The 18,440-nt window shown below is 40.8% G+C and overlaps 1 protein-coding gene across 1 annotated transcript; it reads right to left on the minus strand.

Annotated features, from left to right (window-relative positions):
- Positions 1 to 2,530: 2,530 nt before the first annotated feature.
- TLR4 (toll like receptor 4) lies at positions 2,531 to 17,201 on the minus strand. Its single transcript, XM_045791075.2, has 3 exons — positions 16,065 to 17,201; positions 11,121 to 11,287; positions 2,531 to 5,205 (listed from the first exon to the last, which is right to left on the minus strand). The coding sequence occupies exons 1-3, from the start codon at positions 16,155 to 16,157 to the stop codon at positions 2,964 to 2,966; spliced, it is 2,502 nt and encodes an 833-aa protein (XP_045647031.1). The 5' UTR covers positions 16,158 to 17,201; the 3' UTR covers positions 2,531 to 2,963.
- Positions 17,202 to 18,440: the final 1,239 nt, after the last annotated feature.

Consider the following 18,440-nt stretch of genomic DNA (forward strand, 5'->3'; position numbering starts at 1 on the left):
TAGGAGCCGAGTCAGAAAGAAACTGTCTAATTACAGTCCTCCTGTGGTCCCACAGGCTGGGAAAACAGCAATTGCTAAAATGCTGTTTTTTGAGAAGACCACTCAATATTGCCTTCTGTTCGCCCTGTACAAAGTCCCAGAGGATTACTCCTCCATAAAAATAGTATCCCATACACAGACAATCATGCTTAATACTGACAGCAGTTCACAGAGTAATAGTCTACCCTCATTTTATATTTGAGTTAGCTAGGCACTCATAAAAGTGAAGCCCAGAGCACACATGGTACATGGTAAGTCTGAGTTGTGGCTTTCTCCAGAAGACACACTATCTAACTATCCAAAACACTGTGGGGGTGGGGGAGCTCTCTGGAGTCTGAATGGGGAAGCACAATGCTAAAGCTTACTCTTAGTGTCTTCCTTTCCTATTTTTCATTCTTCATCCAGCTTTTCTGGTTCTTGTTGATTACCCTTATTGTCTAGGCATACTTTGTTTGAATCTCCCTCACGTCCTTTATGGAAAGAAAAGTGCTATAAATAAATCATTCAGTATATGTAATATATATATGCATATGTATTTGCCTAATGATTCACGCTTTCAGTGAAAAACCCTTGACCAGTGTTGACTACGCAGAGAACTACAGCAGTTTCACTTCTTGTTTTACTGATGAAGTGTGAAGCATTAGGGTGCAGTGGAAAGTGAGCTGCCCCAAGGAGGCTGGGGACCCAAGTCCAGGCCCCGCCGTTCACTTATACTGTGGCCTATTGACAATAAACTTACTTCCTTCAACTTCAGGTTTCATGTCAGTAACATGGGGATACTAATTCTTAACCTGCTACCTCCCCCAGATAAGAAATTCAGATGTGGTCATAATTGTGTGACTATGATCCAAGTTGTAGGGTATTACACAGATTGAAGGCATTCTAATTAGTATTAATTTTGCTCTATTCCACTCCTTGTCTCTCTTTACTATGGAGATCTTAAATGGCTTCAAAGGATCTGCCCATGGTCTGACTTTCCTCTTTCCTGACCTTATGTTTCCGTCCTATCATTTCTTTCCCTCCTTGTCTGTCTCACCTGCAATTTTCAGAACTCCCGTCTGGGAGAGGGGACTGATGGGAAGGAGGCCAGCATCAGCCTTCTATACAGGAAACATTCCAGCTTCATTTTGATTTTCCTCCTTGGAGTCTTGTATATTTGCTTGAACTAACACACATATACAGAACCCACACTCAAATATGAACACAAGAACACTCACGATAGCCTTGGACACACACAAAAACACATGTCTTCAGGCATACGCAGAATAACACAGATATTCATATATAAGCAATCACATACAAACACAAGAGTAGAGAACCTATCTCAAACAGCTGTAGACTTCCACATCAAATGCACATATAGAATCACACTGTTCCATGCGGACATGATCACACAGACACACACGCTCTTCCATACACACAGACACAGACAGCAGCACATAGAGGCACTCTCACAAAGACACAGATCCACTTTCACTACCATGCAAGACCTATAAACACACCCAGGTATGTTCAACAACTCCAGTTAGGCTCCAACCAAAATACACTCTGAAACAGTCACAAGCAGACTCCTGGGTTATGGCCATGTTTTCAGTTTTAACAACCATATTTTCCAAATTACTTTGTTGTTCTTCCTGGGGAAGAAGGGTGTGTGTTTTTCTAAGAATTCCCCTTAACATGACCCACATTAACCTCAGTGACATTATTTTCTTAGTGATAACATCTACTCTTTCCTAAATGTGGTCACAGGGAGTAGTACTCAACAGGAAGCAGCAGTGTGCACTCCCTACTTTGAACCATTTCATAATCCCCTGAAAAAGTCAATGTTCCATCAGCAAATACTCATTTCCTGCAGAAGAAACTGCTGCAGCTCTTGTCACATGGTCATCCCAGCTATATCAGCCCTATGTTTCTGGGACCATCAACAACTGACCTCCAGGTCAACTCATTTCATGGCCACCCTTAGCCCCGAATTGCTCATTATAGGACCGGGAATTTGGACTTCTCCCTCTCTATTACAGTAAGTGCCACTTTCTACCAAATTATTTTAATTCTTCCTTCATGACATTCATAACTTAGTAGGTAATAACTTTAGAGTGACATCAAGTGACAAAGTGATGGAGTGTATTTTACATATTTGCTTGAATGATAGTGCTTAAATATGGAAATTTCCAGCATGCCTTATTTATGGTAAGAGTTTATAGAGGAGACATGAAAAATGAGACCCGGATTTTATAAAAACAAAAATGTATCAGACACAATTAATTAATAAATAGAACATACTAAAGAATGGCCAGGATGTTTGTGACTATGTGTTAATCAGATTTCGTTGGATATGTGTTAATAAGGGCTCCTGCTAGTTTCTAGACTTTAGCCTTTGTAAAGAAACTGGCTTCAAGTGGAGGGGAAGTGGTCTGAATCAGGAGATTTCAGAGTCATCAAGTGAAATTTCAGTTGCATTCAACAGAAAAGGAAAAGATGAGCAAAGACCTTTTTTGGTTAAAACTGCCAAAACAGCTTTAATATAGCTAGCAGGTAAAACATGAGGTAGTTTCCATTCCAAAGACTCAGGTGAAGAACTATGTCTTCTTCCTGATCTCTCTGGGGCCCAGTCTCTTAGGTCTAATTCATTTTGATGGGGTAAGAATTGAGTTGACTTTCCATGCCATGGACTCCTGACCTGATTTGATGGAAACATGCACCTGGAGGTTCTGTGATTTAGCACAGTATTATTCCCTCTGCACTGTAAACTCCATGAGGTCAGCAGTCCTCTATACCTCGTGCACCACTGGATCATCGGCCCTTAGCACAATGCCAGATACGTCACAGCATTTAATACTTGTTAACTGAACAAGTACTGTGTCCAGCTGGGCAAGAAGCACCACGGGAGCTTTTCCTCCCCAGGCAGAGGTTACCGTTTCATGCTAGCTGTTTTCTGCATCTGCTGTTCCTTCTGGACTCCACTGTTTACCATCCAGCAAGGCTTTTCGGAGTCGTCTCCAGAAGATGTGCCGCCCCAGGACACTGTCTTCCCACTCTAGGTAAGTGTTCCTGCTAAGAAGCCGATACAGCTCCACCTGCTGCCGCAGCAGGGACTTCTCCACCTTCTGCAGAACAATGAAGATGATGCCGGCACGACTACTAAGAAACTGCCAGGTCTGGGCAATCTCATACTCAAAGATACACCACCGACTCTGGATGAAGTGTTGGGACACCACAACAATAACCTTCCGGCTTTTGTGGAAACCTTCCTGGATGATGTTGGCGGCGATGGCCACACCAGGAATAAAGTCTCTATAGTGAAGGCAGAGCTGAAAGGGGGGCACCCCCTCTTCCAAGTTCTTTACCAGTTCATTCCTTACCCAGTCTTCATCTTGACTTGAGTAGATAACGAAGGCATCATAAGTGCTTTCGCCTTTGCTGTACTTTTTGCAGCCAGCAAGAAGCATCAGGTGGAAATAGAACTTATACACCAAAACTGCTACCAGAGAAACCATGAGTACAGTGAACACCGACACAGTAATGATAGTCTTACTCCTCTGACAGGTGGCATTCCTAAAACTCAGCACGGGCATGCCCTGCATGTCTAAAGGTTTTGCACACACCATTTCTTCAACTTCCACCAAGAGCTGCCTGTGGTCCTTGACCCACTGCAGGAAGTTCTGGTGTTCACAAACACAAGCAAAGTCATTCTGAGTAAGATTTAAGGAAACTAGATTACTTGGAAAATGCTGTCGTTCTCGCTCTTTGGAGGCCACTATTCGATTAAAACTGTAATCCAGAATTTGGAGGGAGAGGAGAGGTTCATAAGGGAGTGTATCCAATGACAGGAGATTGTTGTGACTCATATTTATCAACTGAAGTTTCGGAAGTGAACCAAATGCTACCTGGGACACCCGTTCCAGCTGACACTTAGAGAGATCTAGAATGGTCAAGTTAGTCAGGTCTTTGAAAATATTTGGAAGGAAGTTGTCCTGAAAAGAATTACCAGCCATTTTCAAGACTTGGAGGCTGACCAAGCCATCAAAAATGCCGTGGAAGACAACTTGGGTGTGAGTATAAGAAATATCAAGGTAACGGAGGTTTCTGAGGGATAGGAATACTGAAAAATCACTAGCCTGTTTCAAATTGGAATGCTGGAAATCTAGATATTCTAGTTGTTCTAAGCCCAAGAAGTTTGAACTCATGGTAATAATATCATTGAAGCTCAGATCTAAATGCTTCAGTCTGGTTGTCCCCAATTCAGAGTGAGAACAGCAACCCTTAAAACTCAGGCCATTTCTACTGAGATCTAGAAACTCAAGGCTGTTCGGGTTCATCTCAGTAAAAGTGTTCACGCCTTTGTTGGCAGTGAAAACAAACTCCTTGAGAGAGTCCAGCCCCCACGTGGGAAATTCTTCAAATCCACAGTTAACCATTTCCAACCGTTGCCATCTGAGATTTTTAGGAAGGTATCTTGGCCTGTTTAAAAACAGATGCACCAGAGAAATTGTAGAAACATTTCCCAAACAATTAAATAAGTCAGTAGTATCCTTTGAGAACTCATCAAAGTATGCTATCCGGAATTTTTCAATGGTCAAATCACACAGTCCCTCCAGGAGAGATTTATCAAAGCTTTCCAACTTCCTTTCATTTTTAAATTCTCCCAGAACCAACTGATGGATCTTTAAACCAGCCAGACCTTGAATACAAGTTTTCATTACATGTGTACTATTAAAATTACTTCTCAAAGTCAGTTCATGAAGTTTAATTTCTTTAAAGGCACCTGGTTGGATAAAGTATAAAGGGTTCAGGGACAAGTCTAAAGAAAGGTTGAGTAGAGGCATTTGACGTAGAACCTGCAAGTCTTTATGATAAATATTTTGGATCTTGTTATTGGAAAGATCCAAGTACTCCAGGTTGGGCATGTTAGAAAAATATTCAGGTAACTTGAAGGAATGGATAAGATTGTGAGCTACATTAAGCTCCTTCAAGGTTTTGAGATGTCCAATGGGGAAGTCCTCTAGAGATTGTACATTTGTCTCCACGACCACCAGCGTCTGTAAATTTGAGAGTCCAGAAAAGGCTCCTGGGAATAACTCCTGGATAGGGTTTCCTGTCAATATCAAGATGGAGAGGTGGTTTAGGCCCTGATACGCATCATCTTCAATTATCCGAATTTCACACCTACAGGGAAAAGAGATACAGATTATGTAATGTTTCTGCTGAATTAAAACTCTAAAAGGAATAACCATACCAGTCTTCTAGCTCTCCGCACAGATGTGACATGACATATGATTATGCATTGACAAAGACATGAAGCAGGACAGATGATGACATGAGCAAATAAGCCCCACAGATCCAGTATTATCCTACCAGACACAATGACAAACTCTTTTTGTCACATAAGGTACACATGCTAAGCGGAGGCAGGACATCCCTCAGAAGGAAATCAGTTAAAGATCAATAATTGGGGCACATGAAGACTGTATGGCTGATAAAAGTATGTAACTGCCTTGGATTAACTTCAGCCATTTCCTGCCAACATAATTGTGATTATCCATCAGATTGGTACAGATGATAAAGATAGCCAATAGCTGTTAGGCATGATAAATGACTGGTAAATGTCAATTTCAAAGATATAAAAAATTACACATAAGCATCACAGATACCCTCAAGGTTTATGCAAAACTTTCCATATATGACAGCTAGATATTTGTAAGTTGTAGTTATCAGAGGTAAATGTTAGTAATGGGTGGTAGGAGTAAGTTCTGTGGAAGAAAAAGAAAGTGTACTATGAAACCTTACATTAAAGGAAAGGACTTTTAGACAAGGGGGATCAAAGCAAGCCTCTCTGAGAGTACATAAGTTGAAATCTGAAGGATGAGTAGGAATTACCAAGAAAAGGAAATGAACTGAAAAGCAGATACAAAAGCCCTGAGGTAGGCGACAGCCACAATACGTGGAGGAACTGTGAGAAACTGTGAGAAACTTGTGTCTGGTGTACAGAGAGGGAAGTGGAGTGGTGTGAGATGAGGTTGTGGAGAAAGGAGAATACAAAGCAGAGGCTTACACAATGGAAGAGTATTTTGAATTTTGCCCCAAGAGAAATGGCAGCTATGCTATATACAATATTCATGGATGTGTCCTAGAGACAAGGTTCTTATCCAGCCAACAAATGGCAAGCTAATGATAAACATTTGCTAGCAGTGCAGGTGCATGCCAGTTAACATTTGCAAATGAGTTATTTCCTAGTTCAGTCTGAATTGCATTTACAGTTTCTCCACTTGTCCTATCCCCTCCATGACGGTCAGGGGTAATAAAAGCATTTTGGCCCAAGCTTTTATTGATTGGTAATTTGATAGAGGGTGATGGGTGCCATAGAAAGAACACTGGAAAAGGGGGCGAGACAACTCAGTTCTGGTGTCTCTGTGGTCCTCTCATACCTCTGTGGATCTCAGTTATCACCGTTCTAAATGAGGGAGCTAAACTCAATTATTTCTCACATTGCTGTCAGTTCTAGGATTTTATAACCCATAATCGTATGTATTAGGCAACACTGGAGGGGTCTTGCTGTGTCTTTGTCTCACCAGAGGGAGCTCATCACTTTTGAGGAGCAGAGCATTAAGATGAAGAGATCATTTAACTTGGAAGCAGGAGATGTGAATATGAATCTCTGCTGCTAACAACCTCCACAAAACAGAATGTGAACGTAGATAAATTACTGAAACTCTCTGAGCCTCAGTTTCTTCATCTAAAAAAGAAAACAAATATAGCAATAGGTTTCCATAGGAATAAAAGTTTGCCTAGAGGACTAGCTGAGTTACTATATGTGAACATTGTGAAGGAATATGAAATGGCCAGGGATATCTATGGTACTATGTTTGTCTCTGTCCTAAGCCAGGATCTCTTCCTGGCTAACCAGAGGGAGAGCTGTCCTCTCTCCAGACACATAGTTAAGGCCTCTGAGGGAAGTTCCTTATGTAGGTGGTGGATCGAAGATGAATTATAAGGGACATTTTTTTATGAGAAACTACTTCTTATTTTAAAAAGGAGAAGGGATGATTTGTCTATCTTAATTATAGGTCTTGACAAAATTCTTACTCAGAAAACTGAAATTTAGAAACTAATGAAGTGCTAATAATAATGTTTTTATCCTTATAAAGTCTACTGTATAATGTTTTATATATATGTGTATATATATAAAATTTATATTTATATATATAATTTATATAAAATTTATATTTATATATATAATTTATATAAAATTTATATAAATTATACACACACACACATCTGCTAACATTCATTATCACATTTATCCCTATGGAGTAAGTTTCACCATTTCTGTTTCACAGATACAAAAACTGACACTCAGGGAGATGAAGTGACATGCTTCAGTCCACATAGCTGTAAATGGTAGAGGAGGACCCGGCTTGGGTCTTCCGACCCCCACAGAGCTCTGTGCTCTATCCCACTGGCTTTAAAATGCTTCATTCCCCCTTTGCTATATACTCTGTAAGTTTCCAAGTTAAGAGTATAAGACATTGGATGCCCATTCTTCTTTCTATAGAAATATCCACTATCCCCAAACCAGGCAAAGACCCCATCAAAAAGGAGAATTACAGCCCGATTTCCCTGATGAATATGGACGCCAAAATCCTCAACAAGATCCTGGCTACTAGAATCCAACAGGACATTAAAAGGATTATCCATCATGACCAGGTGGGATTCATACCTGGGATGCAAGGGTGGTTCAACATTCGCAAATTGATCAGTGTGATAGATCATATCAACAAGAAAAGAGTCAAGAACCATATGATCCTCTCAATAGATGCAGAAAAAGCATTTGACAAGATACAGCATCCTTTCCTGATTAAAACATTTCAGAGTGTAGGGATAGAGGGTACATTCCTCAATTTCATAAAAACCATCTGTGAAAAGCCTACAGCAAATATCATTCTCAATAGGGAAAAGCTGGAAGCCTTTCCCTTAAGATCAGGAACACAACAAGGATGCCCACTCTCGCCATTATTATTCAACATAGTACTAGAAGTCCTTGCAACAGCAATCAGACAACAAAAAGGGATAAAAGGTATCCAGATCGACAAAGAAGAAGTCAAACTGTCTCTCTTTGCAGATGACATGATACTCTATGTGGAAAGCCCAAAAGAATCCACCCCCAAACTACTAGAAGTTATAGAGCAATTCAGTAATGTGGCGGGATACAAAATCAATGCTCAGAAATCAGTTGCATTTCTATACACGAACAATGAGACTGAAGAAAGAGAAATTAGGGAATCCATTCCATTTACAATAGCACCAAAAATCATACGTTATCTCAGAATTAACTTAACCAGAGACGTAAAGGATCTATATTCTAGAAACTACAAATCACTCTTGAAAGACATTGAAGAAGACACAAAAAGATGGAAAATATTCCAAGCTCATGGATCGGAAGAATTAACATAGTTAAAATGTCCATGCTACACAGAGCAATCTACACTTTCAATGCCATCCCGATCAAAATTTTTCAAAGAACTGGAACAAACAGCCCTTAAATCTGTGTGGAACCAGAAAAGGCCCCGAATCGCCAAGGAATTGTTAAAAAGGAAAAACAAAGCCGGGGGCATCACGTTGCTGGATTTCAAGCTGTACTACAAAGCTGTGATCACAAAGACAGCATGGTACTGGCACAAAAACAGACACATAGACCAATGGAACATAATAGAGACCCCAGAAATGGACCCTCGGCTCTTTGGGCAACTAATCTTTGACAAAGCAGGAAAAAACATCCAGTGGAAAAAACACAGTCTCTTCAATAAATGGTGCTGGAAAAATTGGACAGCTACATGCAAAAGAATGAAACTTGACCACTCTCTCACACCATACACAAAGATAAACTCCAAATGGATGAAAGATCTAGATGTGAGACAGGAATCCATCAAAATCCTAGAGGAGAACATAGGCAGCAACCTCTTTGACATCGGCCACAGCAACTTTTTTCATGACACACCTCCAAAGGCAAGAGAAACAAAAGAAAAAATGAACTTGTGGGACTTCATCAAGATAAAAAGCTTCTGCACAGCCAAGGAAACAGTCAAAAAAACTAAGAGGCAGCCCACGGAATGGGAGAAGATATTTGCAAATGATACTACAGATAAAAGACTGGTATCCAAGATCTACAAAGAACTTCTCAAACTCAATACACAAGATACAAATAAACAAATCAAAAAAATGGGCAGAAGATATGAACAGACACTTTTCCAATGAAGACGTACAAATGGCTAACAGACACATGAAAAAATGTTCAAAATCATTAGCCATCAGGGAAATTCAAATCAAAACCACACTGAGATACCACCTTACGCCAGTTAGAATGACAAAAATTGACAAGGCAGGAAACAACAAATGTTGGAGAGGATGTGGAGAAAGGGGATCCCTCCTACATTGTTGGTGGGAATGTAAGTTGGTACAGCCACTCTGGAAAACAGTGTGCAGGTCCCATAAAAAGTTAAAAATTGAGCTACCCTATGATCCAGCCATTGCACTACTGGGTATTGACCCCAAAGATACAGACGTAGTGAAGAGAAGGGCCATATGCACCCCAATGTTCATAGCAGCATTGTCCACAATAGCTAAATCGTGGAAGGAGCCGAGATGCCCTTCAACAGATGACTGGATTAAGAAGATGTGGCCCATATATACAATGGAATATTACTCGGCCATCAAAAAAGAATGATTTCTCAACAATTTGCTGCAACATGGACGGGACTGGAGGAGATAATGCAAAGTGAAATAAGTCAAGCAGAGAAAGACAATTATCATATGTATCATTTATGGAACATAAGAAATAGGAAGATCGGTAGGAGAAGAAAGGGGGGGCAAACAGAAGGGGGGATGAACCATGAGAGACTATGGACTGTGGGAAACAAACTGGAGGCTTCAGAGGGGACGGGGGTGGGCAAATGGGATAGGCTGGTGATGGGTGTTAAGGAGGGCACGTATTGCATGATGCATTGGGTGTTATACGCAAGTAATGAATCATGGAACTTTACATCAAAAACTAGGGATGTAGTGTATGGTGACTAACATAATATAATAAAAAATATTATTATAAAAAAGAAAAAGAAATATCCACTATAAAGAGGATTTTCATTCTATGATCTTAGAATTTATTAAACGTTTGTATAATAAAAAGCCACATATAAAATGCTTCTGCATTTTCCACAAACTCTTATACAGAATATGATCCATTATCTAGTACATTTTAAAATAAGACCTTAATGATGATAATAGTTTTAGGATTCAATTCCCCCCACAAATAATGATAATACTTTCACCTGCCCTATTAAATGATAAATTTCCCTGCATCAGAAAAGAAAATCTTAGTCACTGTTCTTTCTCGCAGCAGATATTTTCCTTTGATCTTGTCATCTTTCTCTTTGGGTTACTTATATCTTCCTATTTCCCTATCCTACTTTCAATATTCTAGACATTCTTTGAATCCCACTCAGTTCATGAAATCTGTCTTTACTACCCACTGCAGAGAAGCCCCCTCTTCTGAACAACACAATATGTTGCCTCTAGTTTGCACATAGCTTATCAATTACTGGTGTGTATTACCGTCCTTATCTCAGGTTCAAAATCCAAAATCGGAATCAAGTAACATTTATTGCATGCCTACTATGTGCCTAGCACCATGCTCAGAATTGTAACATGTTACTTCTTCAGGTGTGTGTGCCCTCCTTAATAGCTGGAATTGTATATATCAACATACTCTTGTTTTCTAGCAGACTGTATGACATATAGCAAGTAGTCAGTAAATATCTGCTGGTGAAAGAGTTTAAGTCAATTTTCTTCCCTGACTTAAAAGAATATCAAAAGATAGAACTGTCCTCAAAATCTTGCTCATCCAGCTGCTCATTTCACAGGTGAGGCAATGAAATCAGGAGAAGGGAGATGGCTTGCCCAAAGTTATACAGCAAGTAAGATATCTGTTGAATGAATAAGTGAATAAACGTAAAACTCCTGACGTAAGAATGAAGCGAAGAAACAATGAGCATTTTACCTTGGGCAATGTGTAAAAGCTCATTGCTTACCTGGATAAATCCAACACCTGAAGTTCTGGGAAGTTGGAGAAGCTATGGCTGTCTAAAGTCCTCAGGGGGTTAAAGCTCAGGTCCAGTTCCTTGGTTGACGTGGGGATGTTGTTGGGAATTTTGTCGAGATTCAGTTCCATGCATTTGTAAGTAATGTTAGGAACCACCTGCAATGATCACATGTTAGATACAGTATCTTTCTTAATGCGTGCACCTCAGCTGCCCTCTCCACTCCCCTCTCCTAGGCCAGAACCTTGGAGACCTCCAGTAAAAACACAGGGGCCATCTGTCCAACCATCAATCATCCAATCATCCATCCGTCCATCAATCATCCAGTTGTCCATCCATCCATCCATCCATCCATCCATCCATCATCCAATCATCCATCTGCAACCATCCATCTGTCATCTAATCATCCATCCGTCATCCAACCATCCATCCATCTATCCATCCATCCACACACCCGTTCATTCATTCGTCCACTCACTTTTTACTTCTAAAATCTCTTACTCCAGATTTGGACGGGGGGAGCACCCACTATGTCCCCAGTTTTCTAACCTCTACTATCACAATTATAGCATTTAGGGAGAGGCAATGGAATCAAGTGGTGAAGAGCTGAGGCTCTGGAGTCCCAAAGCCCTGGGTTTCACCCCAGTTCTTCCATGTGATTTGGGGCAGAGTGTTTTTCTCCAAGTACCCCCAAAATTGTATACAGCCTTGGGGAGACTACTAGTTAAGGTGTCCACACTTCACAGTAATAGCTCAATTTTTGCCAGTGGCATTCTCTCCTTTGGCTCATTGACCTTAAATAGCAGGCGATACAGAAATGGGGAAAAAATCTTTAGGATGTGTGGACTCCAATGGTGAAACCTAGTAAATAAGGTCAAGTAGTTTATGCTCCTTTGGTTCATGTGCTTGTTTCCATCATACTTTCCCAAACTCTTTGTAAGCTCTTATTCTGTAACCTCCCATTTAATTTCTGGGTTCTCTGATTTCTTCAACAAAATTTCTTGCTTAAGCCAGCTAATTTTGGTTTTCTGTTTAAAACCAAAAGAATCTGTTAAAAGGATTAAATGAAATAAGGTATTTAAAGAGATTATCTCGAAGCCTATTACAGTGAAAATGATCAATAAATGTTAACATTTATTATTAGCAGTTATTATTAATCCCCTACCATATGTGGGCATATTTCTTATATGTTATATACTTTAATTTATCTTCAAATAAACCTTTTAAAGAAGAAGAATTCAGAGAGAAGAAGTAATATGCATAGAGTATCACAGGTCACAAGTGCAGCTCTTCGCTTCAGTGGCATGTCTCCTGAAATGCTACCCCTTATAGGAGCCTCCCAGACCATACTATGTAATAACGGATGATAACAGGCTTCCTTTCTTCACCCTCTTCCATCTACCTCCATTCGGTGTATCACCATCTAATATCAATTACCTATGTGATCATTCCATTTGTGTTGTTCATTTCCCTCACAGGATTGTAAGCTTTGGTATTCTTGCTCTCTGCTGTCTCTCCCACGCTCAGAATTGTGCCTGGCAAATGGTTAATGCTTATTATTTATTGAATAAATGAATGAATAACTGATTGAATGAAGATTTGCTTAAATCCAAATTGTAGGCCTTTTCTCTAAGTGCTGTGGGCAGTGCCAAGACCCATGTGATACGGCTCCAGACTTCAGTGAGCTCACAATCTAGAGGAAGAGTTGAGATAGGAACACTACTCATACTACTGAAAAGGGCCATAAACCAGGCCTGGACAATAACTTCCTCCAGCTCATAAATGGTAGAGATCAATTCCAGATTCAAGGATTATAGAGTGTTTCTGAGAAAGGAGAATTTCAAGATGAGTCTTGAAGGATGAGTAAGATTTGGATATGCGGAAAGAGGAAAAAGAAGAGAGCAGTGTAAGCAAGAAGGAATGGAAACTAATTCAGATGAACTAGGAGTGTAAAACTAGGTAGGTGGGGTATGAACTAGGAGTGTAAAACCTAAGTAGGTGGGGAAGCCAGAGCCTTGTGGCGATACTTTTAATTATCTAACATGTATAATTTGAGCACCTACTATGTGCTATGCACTGGGTGTAGTGTAAGCCTTGACAGTTGGCTTTTGTCGTAATGCAGGTGCCTGATTTAAGCTTTGATTGGGGAGGCATCCACTTCAAAGAGGGGTATTTCCAAGAAACATAATGCCAGCCACATGACTAGATAAAGAGCCAGGCCACTTCACCTCACTGAGCATTCTTCCTGCCCCCCCCCCAAACCCTTCCTAAATACCTGCTCTTGTGTTTAAATTCACCAATAAAGAGGGAGCCAGGGAAACCCTAGTCCCCCATCCTCAACCCCAATAATAACAGAACTGCACATGCTTGAGAGCTGTTTCTCTCTACCCTCAGCATTGCTCGGTAATTTCCAGGTCTTAGAAGTAATCAACTTTCAGTTTTTCAAAGTTTCCTGATGGTTGTTGCTGAAGGGTACCTTATAATCATAAAGAACCACAGGGGCTGGTCCAACCATAACATGGGTTATTGATAGGCTGGGACCAGCACTAAACACTGGGATACAGTGGTAAATAAAATCAGCAATGATGTTGTTCGCTTATAGATCCCATTCCAAAGGGAAGGACAAACAAGGAACAAATACGCAAAAAACATATAATGACAGGCTATAAAAAAATAAACATCTAGAGATTAGAGGCAAATATGGGGTGTGGGGAGTTCTACATGAGGTGATCAAGGAATACTTCCAGTAGGAGGTGACATTTAAGCAGAAATTAAATGAAGTGAAGGGTTAAGTCATGAAGAAATCTAAGACTGCACCATCCAGCATGGAAGCACTAGCCACACATGGCTTTTGAGCACGAGAAACTTAGTCTAAGCTGAGAGGCATGTAAACTGTAAAATATATACTAAATTACAAACACTTACTACCAAAGAAAGAATGTAAAATATTTTATTAATAGTTTAGTATATATTACATTTTCAAATAATATTTTGAATATACTGGGTTAAATTAAAATATTATTAAAGTTAAATTTACCAATTTTAATTTTTTCAATGTGGCTACTAGAAAATTTAAAGCTGTATCTAACTGATGAATCGTTGAACACTACATCTGGAATTAATGATGTACTATATGTTGGCTAATTGAATTTAAATTAAAAAGAAAACTTAAAAAGACATTAGAATGGGGGTGCCTGGGTCATTCAGTTGGTTAAGTGACCGACTCTTGATTTGGCTCGGATCGTGATCTCAGGGTTGTGAAATCAAGCCCTATGATAGGCTCGGCACTCAGCACAGTCTGCTTGGGATTCTGTCCCTTTCCCTTTGCCCCTCCCCCTCCGCTCACACATGCACACACAGTTTCTCTTTCTCTCTCTCTAGGGAGAAAAAAAAAGACATTAAAATGATTGGTAAAAAAAATAACAATTATTAACTTCCAGTCATTAAGTAACTAATTAATTTAGCTAAAATTTAGTTAAATAAAAATTTGGCTAAATTTAGTTACATTTATTATTTAAATTTAAATAAGTTCATGTGACCCACATGGTATTGCCTTTGGGCAGCAGTGATCTAGGAGCAAAGCATTCTAGCTAGAGGAAATAGTCTGTGCAAAGGTCCTGGGGTAGCAACTGTCCTAATAGCACTCAGAAGTTATTACAAGTTGTTAAGGTGGCAATTTGTTAGAAATGAACCTCACGCAAAACAACAACAAATAAACAACAAATGAAAATCTGCAGAATGAATTAGAGTGGAAAGCGGACTAGGAGGCAGGAGACCAGTCACTATCCAAGAGTCAAGGCAAGGGGGACTGAGGACCCGCCCTAGGGTGACACCGAGGCGATGGACGGGGTTGGACAGGTTTTGGAGACTGAGAATATGGCATGTGGGGAAAGGGAAGGTGTGATTTTATCCAGGGGTGACTGATTAGAGGATCCATTCCCATTAACCTAACAGCAGGAGGGACACAGAGAAGACAATGAGCAGGGCTCTGGGTAGGGAATTAGAGGAAGGGAGGACTTTGAGATGACAAATTCATCTTTGTTACATATTAAAGTATATATTTCCCCAATGCCCTCAATCTCAGGACTCTGGCTGATTATACTTTTCTTGAGTTTCTGACTCTGCCACACACTAAATCCCAGGACAGTCCCTCGGTTGTTGGGTTCTACTATGGGTTTTCCAAGCACTTGTGAAGTCCACGCAAGGGAAAGCAAAAGAGATCCATCATGAATGAGATTATGCAAAAGTCGTTTGGTGTTTCACAAAGAAAGAAACCATTGCATTAGCTGTCATTTTACATGGTTCTCTCTCCCTTTTCCCCCTTCTCTCTGTCTCTTTCTCTCCGTCTTTTTCTTTATTTCTCTCTCCACTTTTCTTTTCCAATCTCATTTCTTTTCTTCCTTGAAACTAGGGCTAGATCTAAAAGTCTGGAATCCACTTAGAAAATTCTCCCTATTAAGAGACAAAACACAAAACAAAACACCTTCCTGAAACTGAAAGGGGCAAAGTGAGTGCCTGAAGCTGAGTCCGCCAGCAGAAAGGAATGACAGGAAGCAGACCTCTTACAACTCTCTGCTGAAGTAGGTATTATTATAAGGCTTCTATGGATGTAAAAACTAGCTTCAGAGAGGTTTAATTACTTCTTCAAGGCCACACAGCCCAGAAGTCAAAGAAGAGTGATTTTAAGCAGATCTATCTGACCTAAAGCTCCTATTAGCCCTTGAAGTCCTAAATGGGCCATGAGCCCACTGGCTGCCTATTGGTGCAATGTAACCGTGAACTGTGGCTTCTCAAGTCCTTAAGGTAATTTGCTTCCTTGTTGCAAATGAAACTAGCCAACTAGGAGGGAGCCACAGTGGGAAGTTCAAGGCAGAGAGCAGTTTTTCAGAAGCAAGGCAAATTTCCCAGGAGATGAACTGCTATGGAACCACATACCTGCACACAAGGCTCCCAGCTCTCGGGTCTCAGGAAGGAGAGGAAGGCCATGGCTGGGATCAGCATCCCAGCCAGGCGGGTAGGAGACATCATTTTGGCATTTTCTGTGTCCAGAAGGGGCTCTGTGAAACATGACACGCTGTATCCGCCTGCTGGGGTGGCCGCTGGGGCACTGCCGCCTTCTCTCTCGCCCCTGCCGGGTGCCCCAGGACAGTTACTGTATTCAGAACAGCACTGCTGCGTTCAGGGCAGGAGGAAGTGAGAGTGGCAACCTTAGCATTCTGGGCTTTTGTTTCTCTAATATTTATGTCCCCAGTCACAGGAGAGGAAGTTAGAAGAAGAAGAACAAAACGTCTGCAGATCAGTGGTCCAAGTAACAGCAAGAGGAAGCTGGCTTCCATCCCAGGAAGTCATCTGACCTCCGGGTTAGTGAACTTGGGAAAACAGTCAGACCGGTCAAACAGCCTGAACGACAGTCCGGGACGGTGGCTTTCTGATTTCCTTTTAGTAGTGCAAACTCGCCCTGTGTCTACGTTTCCTAGCACCACCATGACAGATTACCACAGGCTGGGAGGCTTCAAGGACAGACATTTATTTGCTTATGAAATTCTGGAGGCTCGAAGTCTGAGATCAGGGTGTCAGTGGGCTTGATTGTTTCTCAGGCTCTCCCTGTGGCTTGCAGGTGCCTGTCTTCACTTGGTTTTCCCTCCTTGTGTGTCTGTACCCTAATTTTCCCTTCTGAGAAGGACACCAGCCATTTTGGATTAGAACGTACCTGTATGACCTCATTTTACCTGAAGTACCTTTTCAAAGGTCCAGCCCCAAAACACAGTCCTGTTCTGAGGTCCTGGAGGACTTCAGTAGGGATTTTGAGGGGAATATAATTCAGCCCACAGTAATGTCCTCTCTTGTGAAATCCTGTGAAGAAACTCATGTTTGTGAAACTGAAAACGCAGCTCAGTGAACCACCATTCGAAAAGCACAGGAATATTGGGAGGAGATTGGAATGAAGAATCACATATACTGAAATTCATATTGAGCCTGGGTAACTTACGGCCCCGTGGCTCCTGCTGATCCTTAATTTCTAGTCTGCAAAATGGGACAATGGTTTTAATCCACAGCAGAAACTCACATTTATGAAATTCGTAAAAATCAAGCCATGTGATAGTAGTCCAAGGAGACAAGCCATCAAGCCTTAGTTTCTCGTCTTTGCAATGGAGACAATCACGTTTGTCTTATGAGATCAACATTAGTTAATTTACGTAAAATGCTTAGCCTAGTGCATGTTTTGTCAGTGTATTCCATAAATTGGTAACTATTGTGATCATTAAACGTATGAGTAAAATGGGAATAATAATAAATACCTCAAAATATTACTATGGGAGTAAATCAGCTGGCATTTGTGAAGCTTTTAGAGTATCTGGGATGCAGCAAGTGCAAGGCAAGTTTCGGGTAAATAAGCACATAGGTACAAATGGGGATATTCTGGGCATTGTGTCCTAGATAATTCTATCAAGATGTCCTGCATGGACCTCAGATCTTCATACCTAAAATCAAGCTGTGAGGGAGCATGTCACAGGGGACTGAGCACAAACTCTTGCAGGCCTCTTCAGCACAGCTGTAAAATTAAACTGAAAGTAGTCCTACTGTCAAAACTTCGCTTTAATTGAGATGATATAAAGGTCATAGGAGGTGCTTAATAAAGTTTAGTTCTCTGGAAAGTTAATAGCATTTCACTTCCATATTGTCATTCCAGATGGAAATCACTTTGATTTCTTCATTTTTCTCATCAACTGCATGTTAACCATATTTTGTTACTTTCTGTATATTTGTTCTTTTGGCATCTGGCCTTGCTGGCTAGCATCACCACCCCTCCCAGGGCCGACCAGTCCTTAGAGACAGCAAGGGGTTTGCCCTGGTGTTCACTTTTCATGTGCCAATGAACCAATTCAAAACTCCTACTCTAGATGGCAGTATTCTGCCCGAATCATCACAGGGCCAGGTGCCAGATATCTAGAGAAAGCCCCCATACCCCACAGCCTCCTGAAATTATTCAAACTAGCCAATTTTAAGCCTGCTTATCCTGCCTTTCCTTGCCTTTCCCACAGAAACTACAGCAAAGGCTCTTGCCCATGCCTTCCGCTTGCTCCTTCTACCTCCTGCCTGATTCTGGTGCTTCCCCCTGTGGCCCTGCATGGGGTGGGGTGTAGCCCCCTCCTTGGGAACTGTAACAAACCTTATTTTCAATGGTAATCATCTCTTGATCCATTGGTCTCATCACACCTGAAAAATAAAAGCCTTATTTGAAAATAAAACATTCTACCATCTCCTAGAGAGTTGATCTATAAAATAATTCTAAAATGTCAGTCTTCGTTT

The sequence above is a fragment of the Ursus americanus genome, chromosome 18 (genome assembly GCF_024610735.1).
Source record: "Ursus americanus isolate L20-20 chromosome 18, mUrsAme1.1.p, whole genome shotgun sequence".
NCBI lineage: Eukaryota > Metazoa > Chordata > Mammalia > Carnivora > Ursidae > Ursus > Ursus americanus.

Excerpts from the sequence above, each read along its gene's own strand:
- TLR4 (XM_045791075.2), bottom strand. The coding sequence starts at position 16,157 with ATGATGTCTCCTACCCGCCTGGCTGGGATGCTGATCCCAGCCATGGCC. Across the intron at positions 11,288-16,064 it reads GCTGGGAGCCTTGTGTGCAG|GTGGTTCCTAACATTACTTA; the intron begins GTATGTGGTTCC and ends TGATCATTGCAG. Across the intron at positions 5,206-11,120 it reads CAGGTGTTGGATTTATCCAG|GTGTGAAATTCGGATAATTG; the intron begins GTAAGCAATGAG and ends TTTTCCCTGTAG.